The sequence below is a fragment of the Cynocephalus volans genome, chromosome 14 (assembly GCF_027409185.1).
Source record: "Cynocephalus volans isolate mCynVol1 chromosome 14, mCynVol1.pri, whole genome shotgun sequence".
Taxonomy (NCBI): Eukaryota; Metazoa; Chordata; class Mammalia; order Dermoptera; family Cynocephalidae; genus Cynocephalus; species Cynocephalus volans.
The window spans coordinates 23,926,967-23,954,627 of NC_084473.1; the positions used below are offsets into that span (position 1 = coordinate 23,926,967).

The following is a 27,661-nucleotide window of genomic DNA, read 5'->3' on the forward strand; positions in this document are numbered from 1 at the left end:
TCCACATTTCTAGTAGTCGTGAAGGTGGAATAAAGACATTTTCCGATATACAAGGGCTCACATATTTGCATGGAATATTCACCTTTTCTAGTGAAGGTCCTAGAGGGTGTACTTTAGCAAAAAGTGGGAAAAATGAAAAAAGAAAGATACAAGGTCCAGTGGAAACAAAGGATCTGAAAGTAAGTCTAGTAATGACAGCAGTGCCAATTGAAATGGGGCTAGAGTCCTCTGGATAGGAGGACTCCAGGGAAGAAATGAAAGTGATCTCCTTGAGCTTATAGAAAATATTATTTTCAGATTTATATCAAAATGTAGCATCTGAAAAATTCCCCATGAGAAAATTGTACAAGAAAGGAGGTTTGAACACAGTGCACAATTTTGCTTAGCAGTGAGTTATATTTGCATAATCATAAGAATCTAAATATTAACTTTTGATTTTATAAAAAACTGATCTCTGTTAGGGAATTGGGAGGCAAAGAGGTAGTAAGAGAGGTAGGTGTAGGAGAACCAAGACCTCATCTATAATGATGGGAGGTCAGTAAATCTAAAATTCAGATCTCAAGAAGTAGCAGCATATGCATATTTAGAAATAAACAGGCAAATGCCAAAGAAAACAACAGCTACAAGAGTTGCAAATGGTTGCTTCTACTGAGAGGGAGGTAACCAAGGGATGGGAAGGGGTGAGGCAGAAAACTGCTTTTATTCGTTATGAGCCTTATGGTTCTGACTTTTAAAATTATGTATGTGTGTCAATTTGATAAAAGTTTAAGTTAATAAACGTAGAAAGTGCTTTCTAGTTCACAAGTCTATGAAAGTGGGGTGTTTTTCCTTCATATTCTATATTAAAACAAATAGTTCTTTTTTCTCTCTTGAGATTTCCCCTCCTGAATACAGTTCCATATATGAAAATATATAAATAGGTCAGAATCTGTTACCCCTTGTGCTAATAAGCTTCAGTGTCCAAAAGCACAGAGGGGAAGATATTGAGGTAGGTCAGGAGGAGTACAATCAATGCAGAAGTCTGCAATGTTTAGGTATAGACATGTAAGAAAAAAAGAATTCAAGAGCCATGAGGCCTAGGAAACAAGTTGAGCATGAAAAAGGAAAAAAAAAAGAGTTATGGATTAGAGAAGGAAAAAGAAAGAAAAAAGATGGGGACAAAAATATGATAGCATATAAAGGGGAGAGGAAAAGAGTCACTCCTAATCCTCTGACCTCCTCTAGCCTCTGAAACTGTCCATCACTACCTGTTACTAGAACCAGAGTCTCATATTGATTGGCCCACATCTTCACCTTGTGCCCACTCAGGAAAATCAAGCATTTTTCCTTACTTTAGTCTTCAGTCTTAAGATGAACTGTGCCAAGTACAAATGTCTCATATAGGACCGTTCAATTATCATCATGCTTTGCTTCCTGAGATACACAGAACTTCTGGTTCTATCCCCTGTGGCCTTTTCTCTCATACTTTTCTTTTCCTTGCCATTTTGCGCTATATTCTGAGAGAGCCTCTGGGCTCAATTTTCTAGATCAAAACTGAATCTTCAAATATGTCCATTCTACTCTTTATTCCATCTATTGAGTTATTTTAATCATAGCTATATGTTTTTAATTTCTAGAAATTTTTTTTCTTCAGAGTCTATTACCTTTTGTGGATGTAACAGACTTTTTAATCTGTGTGATATTTATAATCCTATTTTAGGGTTCATCCATTTTCTGTACTAATCCTTTTTTCTTCAAAGTTTCTTTCTTTGCAAAATTTGATATCTTTCTTTCTTGCTGTTGACTTTTCTTAAAAGTTTGGTGAATTTTGACTATTTCTCCATATATATTGAAAAAGACCTAGAATGAAAAAATATTAATAGCCAGTGTATTTCTTTAGCAAAATTGAGAAGCCCTTCTCTCCTTGCAGTTTTGGTTATAGAAACCCTATTTCTCAGTTGCTGTGTGAGAACAGAGCCTCATGGTGGAGAAATCCCTTGGGGCAGCCTTAGTACCCACTTTGGGAGATCCCCTGGGCGGAACACCCACCTGGAGTCATGTACTCACCATTTTAATCCCATGGGCAGATGCCAGAGTCAGCTGCACTCAAAGCAGAGGCCTAGTGGCAGCTGTTCAGTCGTCCTTTAATTACCCAGCAATTGCCCATTGCCTGTTTCTTAATTTTCTCAAATGACCACTGAATATGGAGTCGTGCTAGGATTCTGGGAAAATCCCCTTTTTTTGGAAAATCTCTTTCTCCTGTTGCAAGTTTTTTAGTTTAGTTGAATTACACACTTTCTTGTCTTTGCCAATCTGATCATTTTATTTTTTTAAAGTATCTCAATGTAGTTTTAATCTATATTTCTTTTACTGTGAATTAGGTTGATCATTTTTCAGTGATTTAGTGATCTGTTCATATATCTGACCATTTATCTGTTGGGCTATAGGGTTTATATATCTTACTGATTTATAGAAGTTTTTTTATGTATTACAGAAATTTTTCCTTTGTCTGCATCATATTTTAAAAAAATAAAACCTTGTAACTGCTGTGCATGGTTACTGCCAAATGTAACATAAAACTGAACCACAAACTTACTTACCAACAGCTGCTGGAGAAATCTGTGAACATCAGAGTCAGTGGATACTGAATCAACTGTTAGAGGAGTAGAATGTGCAGAAGCCATCCACATGATTAAGATAATGTTCTCTACTTCGTGTGCAGACATTTTTAAGTTATTTAATAATATGAGGGTTTTTGCGGGGTTATGTGTGGCTAATGGGAATATAAAGATTCCCTTTTAAACAGATTTTAAGTAGAGAAAGTTTGATGTCGAGCTCTTTGCAAAGATGATAGCCAATATTAATAGCTTGATCCCTAAGGGCTTGTTTTCTACCCCCACTTCAGCTGCCTCTCTTCAACAAAAGTGACAGAGCTTGTCTTATATTACATGTATACACACTTACTCATATTTGTGTTAGGACACAAACATGACCAAAAGTAGTATGTTTATTCCCCGGACGAAGAGAGATAACTTGTGTATTTCCTAAAAGATTCCAGGAAACCCTTCAATTTTTTTATAGAAGGTAGTTTCTAAAGGAAGTTTGAATTGGTTGAAGTGACTTTTGGAATATAAACCAACTTCTTTTAAGCACATAGCCTATGCAAACAAAATTTTAATTGAATCAAAGTTTGGTTTGTTTGGGGGTTTTTTTGTTTATTTTTGTTTGCCTAGTCACCAAATTCAGCACATGAATCTTACTTTATTTTGAAAATATTTTATCCAACTTATTTTCTTTCTTTTTTTTTTTTTTTTTTTTTTTTAAGTTATTGTTTTCTTTTTTTGTTGTTGTTGTTGGTTTTTCGTGACCAGCACTCAGCCAGTGAGTGCACTGGTCATTCCTATATAGGATCCGAACCCGCGGCGGGAGTGTCGCGGTGCTCCCAGCGCAGCACCCTACCGAGTGCGCCACAGGCTCGGCCCCCAACTTATTTTCTTAACATTTTTTTCATTGAGACTAGTAAAATGAGATACTGTGTCCTATTATTGAGTCAAACTATGGTGTAGTACTTAGTATTGACAATAGACATAGACAGTCATGTATGTTTTCTTAGACTCTTAAATATAATTTCTTGAAAGGAATAAGATTAAAGAATTAATGTGTGAAGCATAGCAATGGGGGACAGCTTTAGATAATCTTCTTTGACTAACTTCCTGATTTAAAAATGACAGGAATTAAGTGATTTACTTTCCTATTACCATTTTGTTGTAGTTTGGCTTTGTTTTATTTTTCAGAATCCTGCAGAATTTGATTTCTCTATCATTTGTCATGATAGAGACAGTTTAATTGAAAGCTGTAATTATATGCACTTAAAAGTGAATGTGTTTATATGGACTCCTATTTTTCACTTATACTAAATATTGAGTATATTTCACATAAAAGTGTGCCCAACATGTTTTGTGTGGTTAATAATGATCAATATCCAGCATTAAATGCATTTTGGAGGACATACTTAAATACACTTATTCTTCATTAGAATGAGGAATTCTACCTGAATAAATTTTCTCTTAAAACTCCAAGGCTCTTTTAGTTTAAAAAACAAAAAACAAAAAAAAAAAAACGAGAAAAAAGGAAGACTGTGTTTGCTAGGGCTACTGTAACAAAATACCACACACTGAGTTGCTTAAACAACAGAAATTTATTTTTTCACATTTCTGGAGGCTAGGAGTTCAAGATCAAGATGTCAGTAGATTTGGTTTCTTCTGAGCCTCTTTCCTTGACCTGGAGATAGCCACCTTCCCTCTGTGTCCTCATATGGTCATCCCTCTGTGTTATCTGTGTCCTAATCTCTTCTTCTTATGAAAACACTGGTCATATTGGATTAGGGCCTACCATAATGACCCATTTTAACTTAATTACCTCTTTAAAGAGTTTATCTCCAAACACAAATACAGTCACATTCTGAAGTACTGGGGTTTAGGTAGGACTTCAACATAGGAACAGGGGAGAGGAGGGACAGAGACACCTTTCAGCCCGTAACAATGATAAATTAATATATATTAATTTTAGAAATTATAAATAACCATTATAAAAAGTAATCTATAATCACTACAGAATTTTTTTTCTATTAATATAAATGAAATAGTTTTATATAAAAGAGAATCATCCTGAACATGTTTTGGAATATGAGAGTACTTCAAAAAGTTCACAGAAAGATTCATATTATCTTTCAATTTTATTTTTCAATGAACCTTTTGAAGTGTCCTTATATGCTTTTTTTTTCCCCCATTTAACAGCACATTGTCAATATCTATACCATAATTCTTTAATCAGTACCTAAATTTCTGGAATTTAGGTTATTTATAATTTTTTTCTAGTATAAATAGAAATAATCATAAAGCTTTAAAAAAATTCTTACAGAAAAACCTAAAATACATATACTATTTTTTTCAATTCTAAAACATAATTCAACCTCTTTTCTCACTTGAGCCATCATTATGAGCCTTAGTTATTATACCGTTATTATAAAGCTATATTCTCAGATTAACAACTGTAGAGCTTTGTCCATTTGATAAGTGGACTCAGACTCTAATTTCTGTCCCTGCCTATTATAGAATGTATGTTATCTATTGCTTGCAGCTCTCATTTCATGGTAATGACACTGTCCCTACTTACACTCATAGCTATTCTAATATACTGTAGACTGAAAAAGCAGTTAACCAAAATTGTTATATTTATCTTTAAAACAAATAATTTTTGACAAAGTCCTGAGTGATTTTCCTATGGTAGGGCCGGCCCGTGGCTCACTCAGTAGAGTGCGGTGCTGATTTTCCTATGGTAACATTAACCTATGTGCAAACTTTTTAACATCAGATCTTCTTCGATTCAGAACCCTTTTCTCACTTTCTCATTTACTTTTTATTATCTAGCCACATTCTAGATAGTTTAAGTTTTTGAATAAGTGATCTTATTGTTGAAGTAACATTTTACTCAACATGAAATCTCACTCTACTATATGATATATTACTTTTGAAAAATATTGTCATTTTATCCTCCATTGGGACAATGACTTCTTATCTTTTGTTATTCAATCAGGATTACCTGAGCTGGAATTGGAAGCAATCGATAACCAGTTTGGGCAACCAGGAACAGGCGATCAGATTCCATGGTCGAGTAATACAGTGACAACTGTAAATCAGAATAAACCAGAAGAGTAAGTAATACATGTTATATTTTATAAGGTATCAGATACCAGTTTCTAAGCAAAGAACTACTTTTTCTAAACTGGATTTCAGTCTGTTGGTATTTTGTGAGATATTGATAGATGTAAATGTTTAATGAAAAAAAGCAGAGAGGAGGACACTCTCTCTGCTTTTAAGGAGGTTTATTTGCTGCATGACCACAAGGTAATCACCAAGAGATTGATATAGTAATAGTATGCAGCTGTTGTTTTATGTTTTATCTATTACTTTGCTTTGATTGATTACCATTATATTTTTGGGATATGTGGGTGAATTGGCCTCAGCACAACAATTATGTTGCTCTTGAGCTTTTAGTTATATAGCTATTTTGTCCAGTATTTCTCTTTGTTTGGAGCAAGAAGATATAAGAAAGGAAAATACTTTTTACATCTATTCATTGTCCCATCTTGATCAGAATTTAATTTTTTAATCCACAAGGCAACTTTATTCCATAGTACATCTCATCATACTGTACTGTATTCATAGTGTAACTAGATAATATGGAGTGTGGTTTAAAGCCTTAACTATGAACTGTGTTTCCATTTACTGTCCCAGAGGAAGAATCCTTATAATTATTATAGTAGTGTTGTTAGTATCATTTTCTATATATTTATGTTTTATATATCAGTTTGGATTAGACTTCATATTTTTTACATGTAATCAATGAACACTTTGTTTTGTTGTTTAATGCCTAACATATTTCATTTTCCTAGTTTGATTTCTTTTGTAAGTGGTAATCATGTTCATTATCAATATGATTTAATCATCTTTGAAAGTTAATATAGTATGTACTATTTTGATTATGATTCAATTATCAGTAGTTAGTGGCATTTATAGAATAAGTAGAATAAATCTGAATATAAGCTAAAGGATGTTTATTCTGAATTTTTGGCTGGTTTTTATTTTTTACTTTTATTAAAAATTTTTTCCCCTTAACTATGTTTGGTTAATTTTTTAGGCTATTTCTGTAAGCTAACATGAAGAATATGGAAACAAAGTTCAGTGACTGACAAAAGAATGAAAAATATATTCAGGCTGCATGCCAAATATTCATTTAATTTCTGCACATTAAACATAGGCTATTTCATTGTATTAGAATTAATTGTCAAGCATCTCAACAGATAATTTTCTAGAACCAGGTCTGCATATACATATGTGCGTGTTTATATATTTGCATTCTTAAGATTGAATAATTATTTGCTTTGTCAGTCTGAAACTTTCTTATCTTTTGATCTTGCAGCCAATGTATTAGCTCACAGTTAGATGAACTTCTCTGCCCACCAACAACAGTAGAAGGAAGAAATGATGAGAAAGCTCTTCTTGAACAGCTGGTGTCCTTCCTCAGTGGCAAAGATGAAACTGAGCTAGCTGAACTAGACAGAGCTCTGGGAATTGACAAACTTGTTCAGGTATTTATTAAAGTCAGTGTTATTTAAATGATGCAGCCCTGTTAAGCTAGAAAATGATTTTTAAGCAAGGTTTTTCAATATTGTTCCTACTGTGCTTTAGATAACTGTTTTATAATTTACACCTTGTGAAAATTATCAAAATATATAATAATTAAATAATGGGCTTTTTAAACAAAAACTTTCATAATAATTAGAATTAGAAATAGTTAGAAGTCTTAGCTTTTCATTATGGAACAGAATTTTACAAGCTCCAGTTAGAATAGAATCCAGATTTATATCATCAGTTCTTATATTAGAACTTAATTTATCCTTAATTCATTCATGCTTATCTTCAACCTATATGTTCTAACTTCTAAGTTAGCATTTTTTAGTCTATGGGTGATAAAACCAATTTAGTGCATCATGACCAGCATTTTTGATTTAGGGACTTTATTTTAACCATATTTTTGTCTCTTTAATGAGATTTTAAATATCTCAGTTAATCTATCTATTACTCCATTTCAAAAGCAACTAATGTAATGATTCCTTTAAGTAGCAAACCTCTGTAGAGCATGAATTCAGAATGAATATATTATGATAATACTTTCTAGTGATAACCCATTCTCAGATCCAAAATTATGTAGAGAAGCATGTCATTTGTTGGCAGAAATGTATTGATAAAATGTTCTGGCTTCTTTTCTAACAGGGTGGTGGACTGGATGTATTATCAGAGAGATTTCCACCACAACAAGCAACACCACCTTTGATGATGGAAGAAAGGCCCAACCTTTATTCCCAGCCTTACTCTTCTCCTTCTCCTACTGCCAATCTTCCAAGCCCTTTCCAAGGCATGGTCAGACAGAAACCTTCATTGGGGACTATGCCTGTTCAAGTAACACCTCCCCGAGGTGTTTTTTCACCTGGGATGGCCATGCAGCCCAGGCAAACTCTAAACAGACCTCCTGCTGCACCCAACCAACTTCGACTTCAACTACAACAGCGATTACAGGGACAACAGCAGGTGAGTGCTCTTGTTTAGTAGGTGATACTTTATAAAGGTATTTGCCAGATTTTCTTTATAATAAGACAGCCCAATTACTACAATAAAGGCATCAATTCTACTCCCAGAATCTGCATGAAAGACTCAAAGAACCATCATTGGTCTGCTAAGATAGGGATAAGGGACCTTTTCATTCAATTAAAGACTTCTGGCTCATAACAAAGCACTTTTTTTTTTTTTTTTTTTAAAAGATGACCGGTAAGGGGATCTTAACCCTTGACTTGGTGTTGTCAGCACCATGCTCACCCAGTGAGCAAACCGGCCATCCCTATATGGGATCCGAACCTGCGGCCTCGGCGCTCCCAGCGCCACACTCTCCCGAGTGAGCCACGGGCTCAGCCCATAACAAAGCACTTTGATACCTACAACTTAAAAGCAATTTAGTTCATATTTTTTGAGATACTGAATATTTAGAATGAACATCATACGATTATTTAAGTTAATGAAGAGAAACAGCTTAATTTACAAAGTAGAACATCAAGAGATACTGTTTATGATTGTTGGAACAGAAAATGAAGTTTATTTATGTTTGATGTTGGAGAGGTTGATGCCTAGTGATATTAATACATTACGAGAACAGAAGAAAGGATAGTTTGGGGGACCAGAGAGTTGTGAGTTAAATCTTCTCTCTCGTAACAGGAAATGAGTAGATGATACAGTGGCATAAATATTTAAGATTATATAAACAGCAGATATGGAGATAATCATCAAGGACCACAAAAGCAACTGGTTGAGAGTGTTGTCTGTGGGAAGTGGGACTGGGACTATAGATTGTTGCTTCTTGTTATTAATCTTTCTTTATTATTTTTTTAAACTATATGTATATATTGCTTTGGGTTTTAAAAAATAATGTTTTAAGAAATTGCCTGGACCTCTACTAACTCAGGAAGGAAAAGAAAGAAGGAGATAAATTATATTAGAAAGGCAATATAATATAATGGTTCTAAGAGTTAGCTCTAGTTTCAAGTCCCAGTTCTAAACTTAGGTGGGTTGCCTTAATCAAATTATTTACCCTTTTAAAGCCTCTAATTTCTCATTTATAAAAAGAATCTAATAAATAATTCCTTTACCTCATGGGTGATTGTATGGATTAAATGAGATGAAGCATGGAAAGCTGTTAGCACCATGACTGGCATGTAGTAGCACTTAAATACTAGGTGGTATTATAAAATTATATTCAATAAATATGATAGATGATATGAAATGTGCTTTCATTTTTCTTAATAAAAGGAATGTGATGAAAGGAAGAGAAAGGGACAGATGAGATAGAAAAAAAATTTTTTTAATGGTGGAATAACAAGAAAGTAATAATTTTTAAAATGCTAGAGTGAAATAAAGGACTCAAAGAAGAATTAGGAGGAGAGAGCACGGAAAAGTGAAACAGAGATTATTAATGTGTTCTGAGGTGATAGTGGAATATAAACCACTTGCTATAGCTTGCCATTCCTCTTTAGAATGAGGGCACAAGAATAAGAAGTGCTTAGTAGTTTCTCTATATTTAATTTTCCACAAAGTATATTTGGGGGACTATACTAGGTACTGTGAGGAATATAAGAATAAAAGATACAGGCAAATTTCAGAACTTAACAGTCTGCTTGGGGTAGTCAAAATATTTACCTGAAAACTTAAATAACACTGCAAGCAGTGTATGATTAAGTGCTAAGTCAAAAAAGTAGAGGAAAGTATAGGTATGCTGATTTCCTCATTTTACAAGCTAAAGTTCGGTAAATACTGCCTAAAGTTAAAGGTTCAGTGAACAAGGCTAGACGAAGGACCTAGGTCAGGTTCATGAGTGGGTGAAATGATGATTCATACTCAGTTCAAGAAAAAGTTGTTTTTGCTCCATTTGCTCCTAAAGCAGCTGACAGGCAGGGTAGCCTGTAAAAGCTATGCATGAGATAAGGATGCGGATAGGTGAGTGTTGCTGCTCTTTGCTTCCTTTAAATCTCGTGGAGGTATGTTCGTAGTCTGGTGGCCTTGATAGCCCAGCAGAGTGAAGTAGCTACCAACTTCACAATGTTTTAAACCCCCAGGTCTGTCAGTACACAGAAATAACTTCTGCTATCACAAAAAACACATAACTCTGCTGTCTAATGAGCCACATATCAGGCCTACTCTTTGGGTTCTGTGCCATTGTTCTTGCTGTTTCAGCATTGGGGTGCTCAGCTCCACTTGCACTGCTGGTACTAAGAGTTTTGCATGTGTGTCCACTTAAGAGCTTTCCATGAGCAGTTTATCTTAGTCAACATCTCAGTTAAGATGCTTTCAGCAGCAAGGAAAGAAAAAAGATCAACTCAAAGTAGTAAAACTATAAAGAAAATATTTCAAATATTAAGACAACCCAAAATAGAGGCAGGTCCAGGTATGGTTACTTCAGAGGTTCAGGGATGTTATCAAGGACCCAGATTCTTTCTGTCTTTTTTCTCTGTAATCCTTGGCATGTCATGGTTACACATATCACATGCAAACAACACTATATCTAGCAAGAGAAAAGGGACTGTTTCTTTCCTGTGCATCTCTTTTTGAAAGCCAGGAAACTTTTTCCAGAAGGCTATTTTCCCACCCCAACCCCCCCCCAAAAAGGAGAAAAAAAGAAAAAAGGGAGAAAAGAAGACTTCATGTGTCCAATTAGGCAGAACTGAGTCACATGTATACCCTTAACCAATTGCTGGCACTTGAGTTATGTGACTGGATGGTCAAGTGAACAAAATCCTGTCTTCAAGGAAGAAGGGAGAGTAAAATGGCTGTGGTTTGACAATAAAAATGCCAAATAAAATCAGGAAATTGAGGTTTAAATATACTAGTAAAAGTTAATAGGTAAATTAGAATCACAGTTGGAATCAAATAGTGAACCAAGGTAGTGCATCTACCCTTTCTCCTGTCTTGCATCCTATTAAATAACAGGTTATATATTTTAATCGAATAAATTCATATCAGTCTAGACAAAAAGAGAATATCATTAACACACTAAACAATTAAATTATTTTGAAATATAGAAAGCAAACATGAGAAAGAAACAATTATCGTATGTAAATAATACGCCTGCTTACATCAAAAATCCAAAAGAATCTGCAGGGAACTTAGAACAAATAGGGAAGTTCAGCAAGCTTTTTTTTTTTTAAATTTATTTATTTATTTTTTCCTTTTATTTTATTTTATTTTATTTTTTTAATTTTATTTTGTCGATATACATTGTGGCTGATTATTGCTCCCCATCACCAAAACCTCCCTCCCTTCTCCCTCCCCCCCTCCCCCTCAACAATGTCCTTTCTGTTTGCTTGTCGTATCAACTTCAAATAATTGTGGTTGTTATATCTTCTCCCCCCCCCCCGGTTTGTGTGTGTGTGTGTGTGTGTGTGAATTTATATATTAATTTTTAGCTCCCACCAATAAGTGAGAACATGTGGTATTTCTATTTCTGTGCCTGACTTGTTTCACTTAATATAATTCTCTCAAGGTCCATCCATGTTGTTGCAAATGGCAGTATTTCATTCGTTTTTATAGCTGAGTAGTATTCCATTGTGTAGATGTACCTCAGCAAGCTTTTTAGATAAAAGAACAAGAAACAAAAATTAATGGCAATCCTTTTTACAAATAACAACCAATTAGAACATATAATTTTAAAATATATTCACAATGTGCAAAACTTAGAAAATTATAAATCATAATTGAAAGGCAAAAAGAAGATCCAAATAAAAGGTATTTATTAACTGAAAGACTATCATAACGGTGGCAATTGTTCCAAAATTAATCTGTGAATTCATTGGAAGACCAACAAAACCTCAACATGGAATGTGATGAACAGATACTAAATTTATTTTAGAAGCATTAATACAGTCTTGAAGAAAAATCAGGTTAAACTTTCTCTACCAGGTATCCGAGATTTAAAATAAAGCTTTAGAAATTAAACAATGTGGAACTGGCATAAGGATAGACAGTTTTACCGATTGGAACATAATAGAGAGCCTGGAAACACACCCAAACATGTATAGAGACTTAATAAGGGACAGGGGTGGCAATCAGAGGGGAGAGGAAGGCCTATGTAATAAATGCTGATACATTTGGCTCCATGAGGGGAAAAAAATTAAACTAGATCCTTATCTCCCTCAATACACACAAATAAACCCTAGGTGTTTTAGTGACCCAAATGTAAATACGAGAATATTTCTATGGCCTCTTAAAGACATAAAGGAAAAGGTTAGTGTTTGTATTGAAATTTATAAGACAAAAGACACCATAGTTAAGGTTGAAAGACAAGCCAAAGACTCAGAGAAAATATTTGCAACCCCATGTAACTGGCAAAGGACTAGTATCCATAATATATCAAGTTCATAATCTGGTGTTTGTAATACACCTACCTCATTGGATTTATATCATCTGTTTACTTACTGGTCATATCCTCTCCTTACCCCTTCCCAAACACAGGAGACTGTAAGCATCTCACAGGCAAGCAGTTAGCATAGTGCCTAATGATTTGAGAAAAGAAAGAAAGGGACATACTCAGATCTAAATCATAGTTTGTTTCTTTTTAATGGATCTTAAGAAGATCAGTTTAAAAATAGATGTGGAAAAATTTTTAATTAAAAAATTAAAAGTAAAAGATATAAATAGATATGATTTCTTGGCCCTGAGTATATCTCACTGACTAGAATATAGTACACAAGGAGTAAAATGATTCTAACATTTTAAATTCGATGATACAGTTGTGAATAATCTCCTGTTGAGGGAAGGAGATGAAAAACCTTGTAGGAAACTAGTGTTGCTGCATTGGTTGAGACTTGTAAAAAACAGCTAAAATAAAGGAGCTGGTGATTAAGAAGTAATACAGAGTTTAGACATAGTGTCTGCTTACACCTCATATGAGCAAAGAGCCAGGAAATATATCCATAATACTGACAAAGGACTTCGGAAGCTCTATTTTGGGAAAAGAACAACAGCAAAGATGGGAGACCTGCTGCTTATAGAAAATGGTATTGTATTGGCTGACAAAAGATACAATTATTCTACTCCAGTTTTGTTTTTTTCTCTAGCAAGGACCATGGTCTTCATGCCTTCAAGAGAATAATATAAAGAGGGAGTAACAGTAGAGACAGATGAAGAAGTGTGGTATACTTGGCCATCTTAAAAGAAGTCCAGTGCAGATATGTTAAGTGTTAGGGCACTGAAGAAAGGTATAGGTCTGGTATTAGAAACATCACTTAGAATCTTTCATATATTATAAAGAATAGAAGTGAACAGAAAATGGAGCTTGAACCAAAGGGCAGAAAATACAGGGCAGCAGATTTCACCTCCAGATTTCTGGCAATGAAAACAGCCTAAGAGAATAAACTTCTAAAGAACACTTTGTTTTAGCAAGCATTTATGCAGTGGCTACATCAGGGTTTCTCATTCTTGGCACTTTAACCTTTTGGGCTGGATAATTGTTGGGGGGGGGCTGTCTTGTGCATTGAATAATGTTTAGCAGCATCCCCAGTCTCTGCCCACTCAATGCTAGTAGCACCCTGTCCCCAAATTGTGACAAGCAAAAATGTCTTCAGACATCGCCAAATGTCCCTTGTGGGGTAGAATTACCCCTGGTTGAGAACCTCTGGGCTAGATAATCATCTTTAAGTTTTACTATAGAATAACTTCTTGGTAAGGCATTGGTAAAAATTCACTCATGCATACAAAGTGACAGCCAGCCTGAACTGTGTGTGTTTGTTTTACATGTATAGCCCACATTTTCTTTTGCACTAAAACAAGCCTTTTGACCTGGCCTTTATAGGCTTTTGAATTTGTATCCCCAGCTCTAAGGACTACCAGCTTCTCTTCTACCACTTCCCAACCTGCCAAAGGTTAAGATACCTGAGGAGGTAAAGGATGTAATAATCCTTCAGAGAGGCTTCATTGGAAGAAGTGTAACTTGACCTGCTTGTTGAAAACAGGTAGAATTTTAGTAATTAGAAGAGACAGGTCAGTGGGACAAATTTACACAGTATTAGTCAAGTTGCACACATGGATAGTCAAGGGGAGGAAAAAATGAACAAAGGTTATTTCAAGGGCAGAAATAGACCAAATTTTCTATAATAGAAAGTGCTTGTAGATTTTGGCTATTTAGAATAATTCCTTCTACTTGTGAAAAACAGCCTGTTACTAATTCTCAAGCATCTTTCCTCCATCCCCACCCATTTCATTCTCACATTATCTCACAAGTAAATGAATATGTAAAGCTGTACATTTGGGATCCCAACTCGCACTCTCTCTGTAATTTTACTTCTCTTCATCACTAAGTATTAATGTATTTTCACCCATCTTCATTGCCTCCTCTGCTGTTTTTATACTTGCTGTTCCATCTGCCTCACGTTAACTCTGCCACCCTCCTTGCCACCTGGCATTCTCATCCCTCAAGACCTCATTGAACTCACTCATGCTCTTGCTCCCTGCCATCATGCCCCTAGGCTGAGTTCATTGCTCCCTCTGTGCTGTTGCAGATGTCTCTATATGCACACACAGCACTTGTGCATTGCCCTGTTGTGTGTTGGCCTCCACCGCTCAACAGACTCCCGGAAAACAGGAATTTGCTTGCCTTTGTAGCCTCCAAACTTTATATAGTATTTTGAATATACTGAAATTTTTGATGAATCTTTGCAAAATTAATTTGGTTTATTTAAACTTATGTCCATGGTCTTTTGAGTTTGAGTTTAAGTAGTATGTAGATTTTGGTACTTTAAGAGTCTCTCTGATTTTTAAAACTATAATGTTGGTATCTTTGTTTTTGAAGTGATTCAGAATGTTTTATCCTATTTCACAGTGCCTAAAAGTTGTAATTTTAATACTTACGTTATATTTTTTCCCCAAATTGGATTTGTTTTCTGATCTAATGGGAGTCAGAAAATGAATGAAACCAGAATTAAGAATTGAGCTATTTGACAATGAGAGATTTAATCACTGTTCACAGCTCTTTGGATTCTCTTGTGAAACTGTCATAGGCTTTCTAATTTATGTATAGTGTATTAAAATATATGAAAACATTAATAATTTATGATATATAGGTGTGTATTACATATACATAAGATGTAATATATAAATATATCAATGTGTTTTACATATAATTTGTTATAAAGTACCACGTATGTGTAAAATAGTATTAATATTATTGTTACTATTTTCTCTCTAGTTTATTCATATAAAATTATTGAGGAAGAAATTTTTTAAGCTATAGATTGTTTACAAGGAAATCTCATTTCCCAGGATACTTTTTTTTTTTTTTTTTTTTAACCAGATAAAGTTAAGACATGCCTAGAACCTAGAACCCTAAGCCTGATCTAGTTTGATCTTCCAAACCAGTGTTCCATAGAAGGTTGTTCTGGGAGATTAATGTTAATGGTTATATGTCACAAAAAAGGTTTGTGATAGGTGAATTGCATACTATATCCCCTTCTTGGAGATCTGCAATGTGCTTTGGCCAATTAAAGGCTCATAAAATTACTGCAGTAAATAAATCTGTTTCACCTTGTATAACCCGTCATTTCCAATACTTAATACAGCACAGCATGCTATTTTCCTGGCACATCTATTAATATCCTGCAGAACAATGTTCTTTAGAACACCAATTTGGGAAATGCTGGCCTAAAGTAATTACTTCTTCTAGTTAAATAAATAATCCATTTTCTCAGACCATTTGGTTCTTACATAATTCTCTCCAGCAATTGAAATCATGTTGGATTTTCCGAAATATGTACCCACCGTAGTACCTCCAAGTACCTCAACTTTCCATTCAACTTCCAGACATTTGTAGACTGTGCCCTTATTGTATACTTGCGTTTTTATTCACAATATTTTAGGACCTAGGGCTGATGTTTCTTTTCGTCCATTACTACACTTATCTGAACTAACCATTAATATGTTATAAAAAGTAAAATGAACGTGTTTTTATGCACACACATATATATGTACAAGGGTACTTCAAAAAGTTCATGGAAAATTTGTATTATCTTTTAATTCAAGAAGCTCATGGAAATATTCTTATTATCTTTTAATTCTATTTTTCCACAAACTTTTTGAAGTACTTTCTACATGTGTATAAATTCTACTTTTAAATGCTCTGCCATATTTAGTGTTTTGAAGATAATAAATGTTTGATAAATGTTGGGAATTGCCAGCCTTTTGGCAAATAAACATGGGAAATCATCTTACTAAACCTGCAACACTAAAACTTTTTAGTAATAAATAGAAAATTTGTTTTGCTCTATAAGGCCCATGTTTTGTTTGTGTGTAGAAATATGGTATCTCATTGTTTCCATTTTTCTCTAGTTAATACACCAAAATCGGCAAGCTATCTTAAACCAGTTTGCAGCAACTGCTCCTGTTGGCATCAATATGAGATCAGGCATGCAGCAGCAAATTACACCTCAGGTAATGTGAGAAAACCAGCCACCCATTCGTACTTCTCTAACCCAGGCAGTGTTTCTTAAAGTGTTGACTTGAGTGTCTTTTTTTTTAAAAGATGACCGGTAAGGGGATCTCAACCCTTGGTTTGGTGTTGTCAGCACCACGCTCAGCCAGTGAGCAAACCGGCCATCCCTATGTAGGATCCAAACCCATGGCCTTGGTGTTATCAGCACCACACTCTCCCGAGTGAGCCATGGGCTGGCTCGACTTGAGTGTCTTTGAAATGGTCTGTGAAATGAGCTGATCTTTTAATGATGTTAGTGTAGTTTTCTTCTGGAATGAATTAGTAAGCTACTTGTAATACCTCTTAACTGATCTTTGATCTAAAGCCAAGCGTTCTTTGTTTTGTTTTATTGTTATTGTTATCATTGTTATTGGATACCAGATAACTAAGTAGAAAACTCTTATTGCTGTACTGAATAGCACCAGTAATAAGAAGCCTCTGCTATGAAACTGTGTGAATGGTACCTGAAACCTGATCAAAACCCAGTCACGTTGCTAAGCTGTCTTAACTATCTTGTGTACTCCGCTCAGTCTGAACATCAGCATTTTCTAATTTTCATTTATTTTAAAGATCCATGTACATAAACCCAGAGCCATTGGAACTTTAAACATGAAAAGAACTGGGCAGCCTTCTGAGTATTATCTAGTACTCACTTTACTCCCACATGTACTTTGTTTTTGCTTCAACTGCCTATTTATGTTTTCTTATCCAAGTTAACACAAAAATTTGGGAGATGAGAGTTTTTAGAGAGGATTCAAACAAAACTCTTTTCTCCATAAAATGGACATAGGTGGATTTGGGCAAATGTAAGAAACCACTAATCAAAGGGATAAAAATTGACAGAAGCTGCTGTTAAGCAGCGGATACTGGCATCTTTTGGGGCCCAGATTTGGGTTTCTCTGTCTTATAAATTGTAAATCTCAGTGTTAGTTCATTCAGGAGTAATTAGGTTCTAAGGAAACAACACCCCACTTTTGAAATTCACATAAAGATGATTTCTATTATGAAGTCATATCTCAGTTTCTTCCAGATTGTACTGTATCTAGTTGGCAAGTTTAATTTTAATGGAACTGTATGCTTTAATCAGATCCTCAGTTTGAATTGACATTTTTCTGAATAAGGCTTTATTGACATGCCATGTTGCTTTGCATGTTAAACTGAAAAGTGATTTCAACCTATTTTATCACTTCTTTCCTCATCCATAATATTGTAGCTATTAAAACACTTATATTAGTGGTCGGAGTAGTCTTACCCAGCCATAATGATATAAAACAGCTAAATAAATAAAGAAATAAACAAAATTTATTTCTGTTTACTATTTTGTTTCTAGTTAATTATTTTCTTTTTAATAATTAGGCATTGGATCCTGGATTTCTTTTCTTTTTTTGGTGACTGGCCAGAATGGGGTTCTGAACCCTTGACCTCGGTGTTATAGCTCTGTGCTCCAACCAACTAAGCTAACCAGCCAGCCCCTGGATCCTGGATTTCTGATTTTTTCTTTTAATGGTATTTGTAGTTTTTTCTAATTACAAAAGTAACGCATACTCATTATAGATAATTTGGTAAAAAAAGTATAATGAAAAAAGTTAAAATCACCTATAATAATATTATTTATTTAAAGAAAGTATCATAAATGATCTCAGTGAGAAAAGGGGAAAACTAAGTTTCTCCAAACCAGAAACACAGTAAATTTTTTTTGGAAATGAAAAAGAGTCTTCTAACAATCTAATGTCAGATAGGATAGAAGTTACCAAGCACATTTCTTTTACTGCCTTATGGTTTTTGTTTCTTTTAACAGTTTTCATGGCCTATATTATAATACTAATCAATATATACTTTCTTTGACTTTTCTGAGTTCCATGTGACTTTTAATTGTGAATTTGCATTTAACCAGTTATAGTTATAGTGGTCAGGTACTGTTTTAGCATTTCTCAGCTACTTTTAATCTATAAAAAGATTAATTCATTTTGCACTTAATTCATTTTTTCTTCTGTGATTATTACTTAAGAGGTTTTTGTTCCTATCTGCTTTAGTTTCCCTAGTATACTGATAATTGCAACATATATTATTGCCCCAAACTACTAGGCCTTATCCTATACGCTTTCCAAGATAGGTAGTAATTATAATAATTTTAATAAGTGAAGGTTTTTTCCTCTTTTGCAGCCACCCCTGAATGCCCAAATGTTGGCACAGCGTCAGCGGGAGTTGTACAGTCAACAGCACCGACAGAGGCAGCTAATACAGCAACAGAGAGCCATGCTTATGAGGCAGCAAAGCTTTGGGAACAACCTCCCTCCCTCATCTGGACCACCAGTTCAAATGGGGAACCCCCGTCTTCCTCAGGGTGCTCCGCAGCAATTCCCCTACCCACCAAACTATGGTACAAATCCAGGAACCCCACCTGCTTCTACCAGCCCATTTTCACAACTGGCAGCAAACCCTGAAGCGTCATTGGCCAGCCGCAACAGCATGGTGAACAGAGGCATGACAGGAAACATGGGAGGACAGTTTGGCACTGGAATCAATCCTCAGATGCAGCCAAATGTCTTCCAGTATCCAGGATCAGGTATGAGGGTCACACCTTTACATGGCTTTTATAAATAATACATAAAGGCGCAGGTCTCTCTTCATATGCATTTCACTTCACTGACACTGTGGCAGTGTTCTAAAGAGGAAGGATGGTGACATGGAAGTCAGGAGATCCAGGCTCCAGACTCAGCTTTTGCCAGTACCTGCTTGAATGGTTTGAGGCTTCTCCCCCTTTCTTAGCCAAGATGAAGTTAGAGGATCCATAAGAACTTATCTGATTCTAAAATTTTTAATATTTTGTGTGCAAAGCATAGTCTCTTATTTTTTTACTTTCTGTCATGGATCCCTATAAGAATCTAATGAAAGTCTTCCCCAGACAGTGGGTTTTAGTACCTTAATCCAAAATTTGCATATGGTTTTTTCCTTGTGTAGGTTTTGTTTTTGATAGTTTACATAAGGATAATCAGTCTCTATCTAGATTTTTCATTGGTGTCACTACTCTTAACTGCTTAGGTCATAGCTTCCTCTGCAGTATCAGTCAACTTTCTGGCTTCCAAACATTTTTTTTCGTTTTTAATCTTTCATTTGCACTGCCTGGCTTCCATTCTCTTTGTCCTAGGTGATGACATCTTTTTTTATTTCTATTACTTGAGATTCTAATAGGGAGTGGTAATAATACATATTTGATTAATTCATCATGTTTAATCAAACTTTTATGCAAAATTAATGGCCAATTCTGAAAAAATTTGAAGTAAATTCTTTGATTATATAAATGAAAGAAAAGGGTAAACGTTAAAGCTGTTTAAAAATGAATTTCAATGAGAATCCTGCTATTTGATATGGATAAAATGTCAAAGTTATATAGAGATTTTTGACATGGCAATATTCTCATCAGCTTTGACAGCCAAATCAATTTAAAGTTTCCATTCTGATGGCAACAAGTGCTAAAATCCTTTGACTATTAAATTAAGTATCAAAGGTGACTTATGTCAGAGAGAGCCAGAATTCTCTAAGACATTTTAATCAGAATTATGCCACATCAATTTCTTTGTCCTCACGACAATGAAGTCATCTTTGGCAGGTTTATGTCACTGACACTATCTTTGTGGGCAAGAAAAAGATTATAAATCCATATTTTAATTATATGGTTGTCTGAACAGGAGTGGCCTTCAGAAGAGTTTTATTTTTGTGTGGCTTACAATTTCTGCATGCAAAGAATTTGACAAGACTTTTTCACTTTACCCTGCAGAAGTACTTCCTCCAACATTAGAAGACTTGTACAGTTATCTGCTTCCCCAGTCCTCTTCCCAAATGACAACTTGGCCAAAACAGCAAATAGATTTTTACCAGCATTCATTATACTGATTGCAGAGCCTTAAATCAAAAGATCTATCTCATTCATTAGGGGAAAATACTGCAAATAAGCCAAACATTAATAAATTCCTCATCAAATTATTCTAAGGATTTTTTTTTCTTATGTATTCTGTCCATTTTCAGTCATGCACTTTAAAATTTCTCTGAAAGCCAAGAAAGGAGCACTTCATATCCTGCTCCCCCATTCCTTGGCAAAGCCACATGGAAAGACAATGCTCCAAAACCCTGCTTCTGATGAAGTTGACAGAATTTCTTTCCGGGTTGTGAGTCTAGTCTCCGATCTGTTATGTGTCAACATAGAACACAGTGAGTTGAGGTGATGAGAGGGTGGAGCTTCTTTCCTCCCCAGGCAGCACGACCAGATGTGTAAGTACTACATCTGGTACCTGGGTTGTTTGTCCAGACCAACTTTTGATTGACAAAAAGTACTTTTTACAAAATAAGAATTGTTCTTTGATAAAGTCAGCATTCATACTACAAACCCAGAGGCTGCATATAGTGAAGAGGATAATAGTTTGATCCAGTTGCAAACTGAAATGAAATGGCAGGGTTATCAGTACTTCCATGAACTGCACCAAAATAATACTAGAAAAACTGTTAGATTTTTAAACTAGAAAGAACTAAATTATCTGATCCAAGGAATCCAAGATCCACTGTAGTAGCAGACTGGGACCAGACTATCCCTCTAATTCATTATCCACTGGATGGAAAGAATAAGAACATTTTAAAATGCAGTGTTTTTAGAGGCTGGCCAGTTAGCTCATTTGGTAGGGAGAGCATGGTGCTGATTACACAGAGGTCAAGGGTTTGGATCCCTGTATCAGCCAGCTGCCAAAGAAAAAGAAAAATGCAGTGTTTTTAATTTCTTCCACCACTCTAAATTATAAACTTGCTCCAACATGATCAGCAAACTGCCTTCTGGAAAAGTTTCAACCTTATCAAATCAAGCCGTCTCAAAAAAAAATAAAATAATTAATAAATAAATAAATAAATATATATATATATATATATATATATCAGTTGATTGTAGCTTAAGGAAATCCAGATATAAGGGCCCTTTGGCCTTTGGTGGTTTTATGCTTCTATTGTCAATAAATTTGCCACACAAAAGTACGAAAATATATGTTTCCCAACATGTTTCAGGGTTTGTCAAACTAAGGTCCATGAGCCTCATCGAGCCCCACTGTTTTTATAAATAAAGTTTTATTGGAACACAGCCATGTTCACTAGTTTATGTATTATATATGGCTGGTTTCACATAACAGAGTTGAGCAATTGTTACAGAAACCTTATGGCTTCCAAAAACAAAAATATTTACTATCTGGCTCTTTGCAGAAAAAGTTGGCTGATCCCTGTGTTAACTGATGAGAGTAATACCAAAGGAGGATTACATTAGCCTTGCCTTACATCATTTGCTTTGGTGTCTTTCAGCTTAATATAGGCCCAAAGTTAATGAAGAAACTTGTAGGTAATAGTAATGGCAGAATATGTTTTCTTGTATTTCTGAGAACAGAAAACTTTTCTAGACTATCATGCTGTGATGATGAGTGCATAAGAACAGAATTAGACATTTAAAAATTGTTTTATACTAAAGCAATATGCAAAGTAAATATGAGGGAAAAAGTTTTAAATGCTGTACCCACTTCATGGATTCCTTAAATCCCATCCAGAAATCCCTCTTTTGTGAAATAACAGTAAACATGCTATTCCACCCATTCCTCCTTGGCGATCTCATCTACCTCTGGGGATTTAAAGATCTCTACATGTGAACTTTATTCTCCATCTCTAAACCAGATTTCTCAGCTCATGTGTATAGTTGCTTTCTGGACAAATACACTTGCATTTTCCACCAGCACCCCAAACTCAACTTATCCAAAGCTAGACTCATCAACTCCATTTCCCCTTCTCTCCATATCCTAGTGTTCCAACTGTAATAAACTTCCCAAGCTCCAGGAACATACCTTTCTCTCTGTTACTTCTAGGCCTTTGTACATCCTGTACCCTCTGTCTAAAATATCCTTCCCTCACCTGTCTCATTCCTGTTCCTTCCTCCTTTCAGATATATCTCCTCTGGGAATCCTTCCCTGATACTCCCAGTCATAAACACTCAGCACCCTGTCTTATAACCTCTTGTTAACCTAGCTAGCTTTCTTTTTAAATAGCAAGTTCTTTATGTAAGCACAACATGACCTTTTTAATCTTTATTTCTCCAGTGCTCAACACAGTGATCTGCCACTGAGTAGATGCTTAATGAATCTTTGAAGTAATAAATGAATGGAAATATGAATTCTCATTCTAGTTGCTGCTGTCAAATGGCTGTGACATTAGTTATGGTCCAGAATGGAGACTTAACATAGTCTAGGCAGATAGAATTGTAGGATTTTCAGACTAGAAGGAATAGATTATCTGATCCATAGAATACAAGGTTCATTGTAGTGGCAGAACCGGGACCAGAACTCCATCATCCCTCTAATTCATTTTCCACAAGTTGGTTCTTTCTACTAAAACTAGGTCATCTCACAGAGGATTTTTAGAGCAATGAAACTTCTTTGTATGATATTATAATGGTGGACACATGTCATTATACATTTGTCCAAACCCATCGAATATGCAACACCGAGAGTGAACTCTAATGTACACTATGGACACTGGATGGTAATAATATGTCAGTGTGAGTTCATTGATTGTAATAAATGTCCCACTCTGGTGGGGGATGTTCATAATGTCAGGGGGCAAGGGTTATATGGGAAATCTCTGTACCTTCCTCTCAATTTTGCTTTGAACCTAAAACTATTCTAGAAAATAAAGTCTTTTAAAAAGCAGTTAAATAAAACAAAAAGACCAATATTTAAAAAATAACAAACAAAAACAGGTTATCTGGTAAGAAAAACTGTCCATTCCAACATGAACAGCTAAAATGTGCAATGAGGCCAGAACGGAATATCAAAAAGCATGCTGATGTACTTGGAGTCTTTTATTTATTATTTAACTTTAACCCCACAGGATAATATCCAGAAAATGATAGTTATCTTTTCCCCCATCACATATACGAGGGTACTTCAAAAAGTTCATGGGAAGGTTCATATTATCTTTTAATTGTTTTCCACAAACTTTAACATTTATATAAAGTTTCCCAAAAAAGGCAAGTCTGTAGAAACAGCAGAACAGTGGTTGCCTGGAACTGGAGGTGAGAACGGGAATTGACTACAAGGGAATTTTGGGGGCGATGAAAATGTCTAAAGTGGATTATGGTAATGGTTGCATAATGCTATAAATTTACTAAAAATCATTGAATTGTGCAGTTACAATGAGCATGTGTAGATTATGTCTCAATAAAGCTTAAAAAAAAGGGGGAGAAGATAAGAGCCCATAAAGAAGACTAAGGAGGAGTGACCAACAAAACTTTCTCAGTATTTTTCATTTTCACACATGGGTTTTTCTTATCTAATTTTTTTTTCCTTTTCAAGTAACTTTTATTGCACAAATAGTGTATGTTCATATATGTTTTTTACACTTAAAAATTCTTGTTACCGAATGAAATACTGCCATTTGCAACAACATGGATGGACCTTGAGAGAATTATATTAAGTGAAACAAGTCAGCACAGAAAGAGAAATACCACATGTTCTCACTTATTGGTGGGAGCTAAAAATTAATATATAAATTCACACACACACACACACACACACACACACACATACACACACACACACACACACACACACACACACACACAAAAAAAAACCGGGGTGGGGGGGAAGAAGATATAACAACCACAATTACTTGAAGTTGATACGACAAGCAAACAGAAAGGACATTGTTGGGGGGGGGAGGGAGGAGGGAGGGAGGTTTTGGTGATGGGGAGCAATAATCAGCCACAATGTATATCGACAAAAGAAAATTTAAAAAAAAAATAATAATAATAAATAAATAAATATTTCATTAAAAAAAAAAAATTCTTGTTACCAAAAAAGAACAGAAAAAACATACATAATCCTGCTACACAAATCAACATCTTAGTGAATGAAAAACATTCTTCCAAACTTACATATTTATTTATGTCTGTATAGTGAGATTTCCTACCTTAATTTAAGTGACTAAATTTTTTCCCTACTCTGTTGTATAAGATATTTTTAACTATATTGTGACAGATCCTTCTGGGTTTTTTCTTTTATGGGGTTAATAAATTTATAGTGTATTCACATAGATTAATTTGTGTCAATTTGCAGGAATGGTTCCCCAAGGTGAGGCCAACTTTGCTCCAACTCTAAGCCCTGGGAGCTCCATGGTACCAATGCCAATCCCTCCTCCTCAGAGTTCTCTCCTCCAGCAAACTCCACCTGCTTCTGGATACCAGTCTCCAGACATGAAGGCCTGGCAGCAAGGAGCAATAGGAAACAACAAGTAAGCGAGCAGTTTTTATATATGAGCATCCCTAATAATCTGCAGCACATAAGAACAGCCATGCTGTCATGGGCTGATTGTATTTTCAGTCTAAAGAGAAGATTATTGGCTACTGCCATTTGCATAATGGAAGAAAATAGAATTTTATGTAATAGCAAAGAAAAATAGTGATTTTTAAATCTTTTAAGTAAAATCATTTTTAAGGCAAATTTGTGTGTTTACAGTACAGAAAAGTAGTCTAGTGGGTCCCAGCACACCTGAAGAATATTATCAACTCCCATCAGTGACAAAGCTTCCTTGGACAGATGTAGAAATGAGTACCCTTTAAAAAAGTCTTTTTTTATAAGAATACTCAAAAATCTTACAAACGTACAGCAAGAAAGGCAAAATGTTAGAATTCAATAGAGCTGAGTAGTGTGCACATAGGTTTCACTCTCTTCAGTATGTTTAAAAGATTTCATACCATCAACAAAAGGTTTTAACACTTCTTGGGTCATTCTGCCTTACCCCCTTTTTAAAAAAAATTTTTTTAATTGAATCAAAATTGATTATACATATTTTTGTGGTTCAACATTGAGATATGTTGATCAAATCAATATTACTGGCATATATAGTTACAAATTGTAATTATTCTTTATGCCCTTTGTCCAATCCTGCCCCATCCCCCTTCCTCTCCCCCTGCGCCCTCTAATCACCCTAGATTTCTTCTTACCCTCTGAAAGAATAATGGTTACTCTGTTGATTTGCTGCCCTAATGATCTGTCCAATGCTGAGAGGCATGGTCAGGTCCCCCAATACCATCATAGAGCAGATGTCTCTCCCGTCACTACGAAATGGGTTCTGTGGAGACAGACATCCTCCTCCTTTCTTTATCTCTGCTGGTGACTCTCCTTGTGTCAATTCACTCCAGTGGCTGGTGGACCATCTGCGTGGTGGTTGTGGCATCTAGCCGTCTTCACGGCAGCCATGGCTATCGTGGTGGCTGTGGTGGGCCACCCACATAGGGGACATTTTTTTGGCCTGCTCCGTGGTGCTGGCAGTGTGCCTGGTTGTGGAGAGTGTCTGATCCCCGGTTCCATGCCCTGGGTCCCCGAGTGGATCCTGAGGGTGTGCCTGGTTGTGGGAGGGGGGTCTAGTCCCCAGCTCCTTACCCTCGGTCCTGAGGCACGCCCCAAGACGCTGGCACAGTGTGCCTTTTTGTGGGAGGGGGTTTCAGTCGCCTTCTCCATGCCTCAAGTCCACAGCAGGCCCCCAGGCACTGACGCAGTGCCTTACACCTTTTTGAATCTCTAGATTTTCAGTGGCCTCATCTTGTTGCTTTGCCTCCCACAGATTTGTCACCTCTTTTCCACTGGGTGACAGAGCCGCCAAAGGTTACTCAAAGCCCATCTCTTTTGAGCAGTGAGAAGCCCCAGAAATGGGTTAATATCCCAGAACTTCCTTAAGCGTGAGGCATTTCTTCCATTTGGGAAATTAACCATGAATTGGGATTCTCTTCCTGCCTTTATTCTCCAGACCAAGAAGTTACAGGAAGGGACATAATTGGGATTTTGCTAAGTACCCTTTAACAAGTTTTACAATAGAAGCTGGTAACATTCAGTAAAAACAAGTCAGATGACATTCCGTTAGGCAATTAAGTGATCCACTAACAAAGGCTTGATTTAGGGAACATTCCTTTTCTCTCCAGCAGCTTTTTAGTAACTTTACATATCAATTAGTAACTTGTCTGTTTTTGAGCCAGCAACCTTACTGTGTTATAATTCTTATCTTGCAAAAGAGATTCAATAGCCTGGGGAAAATTTCCTGTCCTTTGCAAGGTCAATATTTGAAACTGCAATGCTTTGGAAAACCAGGCCCTGTGAAGTACATATGCTTTTTAGTATATTCCACACATCTTACCCTTTTTGCTTAGAATTATCTCACTAAAGTCTTTTTTTTTTTCTAAATCCTGGCTGCTGAACTTTTCACACATCACTTGAGTTTTGTAAGGATTTTAATTTGGTTGTGTCTTGGTTCTAATGACAGGGAAGCAGTTTGATCTGACAACATAATAAGTAAGGCAGTTAAAGTTTAAAACATACGACTGTGTTCTTTTAAAGTTCATTGAAAGGTGAGAGAGGAAATCTTCCTGTTAGAGAACTGTGTAGCTCTCAGTGAGGACCATTTATAAATTAGGTAGGAATGGAATTGTTTCTGTAACATGCAAGAGGAATTTAGTCTCCTAATGTTTTGTAATCCCAACTTCCTTTACTCACTTTAGATTCCATGGTCCATCATTATAATTACTCCCTTATGGGTACTTTCAATTCCCTTGCCCAGCTCTCCCCTTTTTGCACTTGTGTCTGGCCAAACTCTTCTTAATGAAATCCAACTAAACTCTTGCTCCATACCTCCATCTTAGCATTTAAATATGGGTTGGAAAAAATAGTCATACTGATGCTTCACTATGTCCATGCTCCCCTTTACAGTTAAATTTCTTAAAACACTATTCTCTATCCACTTCCTCTCCCCTGAGTCCTTGTTGAAGCAGTCACGCCTTCGTCCCTACCATTGCTCCAAAAGTGTTCTTGTCAAGGTGTTTAACATCTTCTACAATGCCGGTGCAGTGCTCATCAGTAACATTTGACATATATTTGAACATTTATTCTTTTCAAATCTCTTTCTTCATTTGGTTTCTGCAACAACTTTCTTGAAAAAGGTGACTCTCCTATCTCTTAGTCTGCTTTGCTGGATCTTCTTCATCTCCCTGACC

At 35.6% G+C, this 27,661-nt stretch overlaps 1 protein-coding gene across 13 annotated transcripts in view; it reads left to right on the forward strand.

Moving 5' to 3' along the window:
• NCOA1 (nuclear receptor coactivator 1) overlaps window positions 1–27,661 on the forward strand; it is a 256,917-nt gene that overhangs the window by 211,104 nt on the left and 18,152 nt on the right. For all 13 annotated transcript variants that reach the window (XM_063077723.1, XM_063077726.1, XM_063077730.1 and 10 more), the window contains 6 exons: window positions 5,575–5,692; window positions 6,961–7,129; window positions 7,815–8,129; window positions 16,461–16,562; window positions 18,766–19,168; window positions 24,735–24,909. In XM_063077723.1, the coding sequence (XP_062933793.1) occupies window positions 5,575–5,692; window positions 6,961–7,129; window positions 7,815–8,129; window positions 16,461–16,562; window positions 18,766–19,168; window positions 24,735–24,909 (1,282 nt within the window). The remainder of the gene's footprint in view (window positions 1–5,574; window positions 5,693–6,960; window positions 7,130–7,814; window positions 8,130–16,460; window positions 16,563–18,765; window positions 19,169–24,734; window positions 24,910–27,661) is intronic.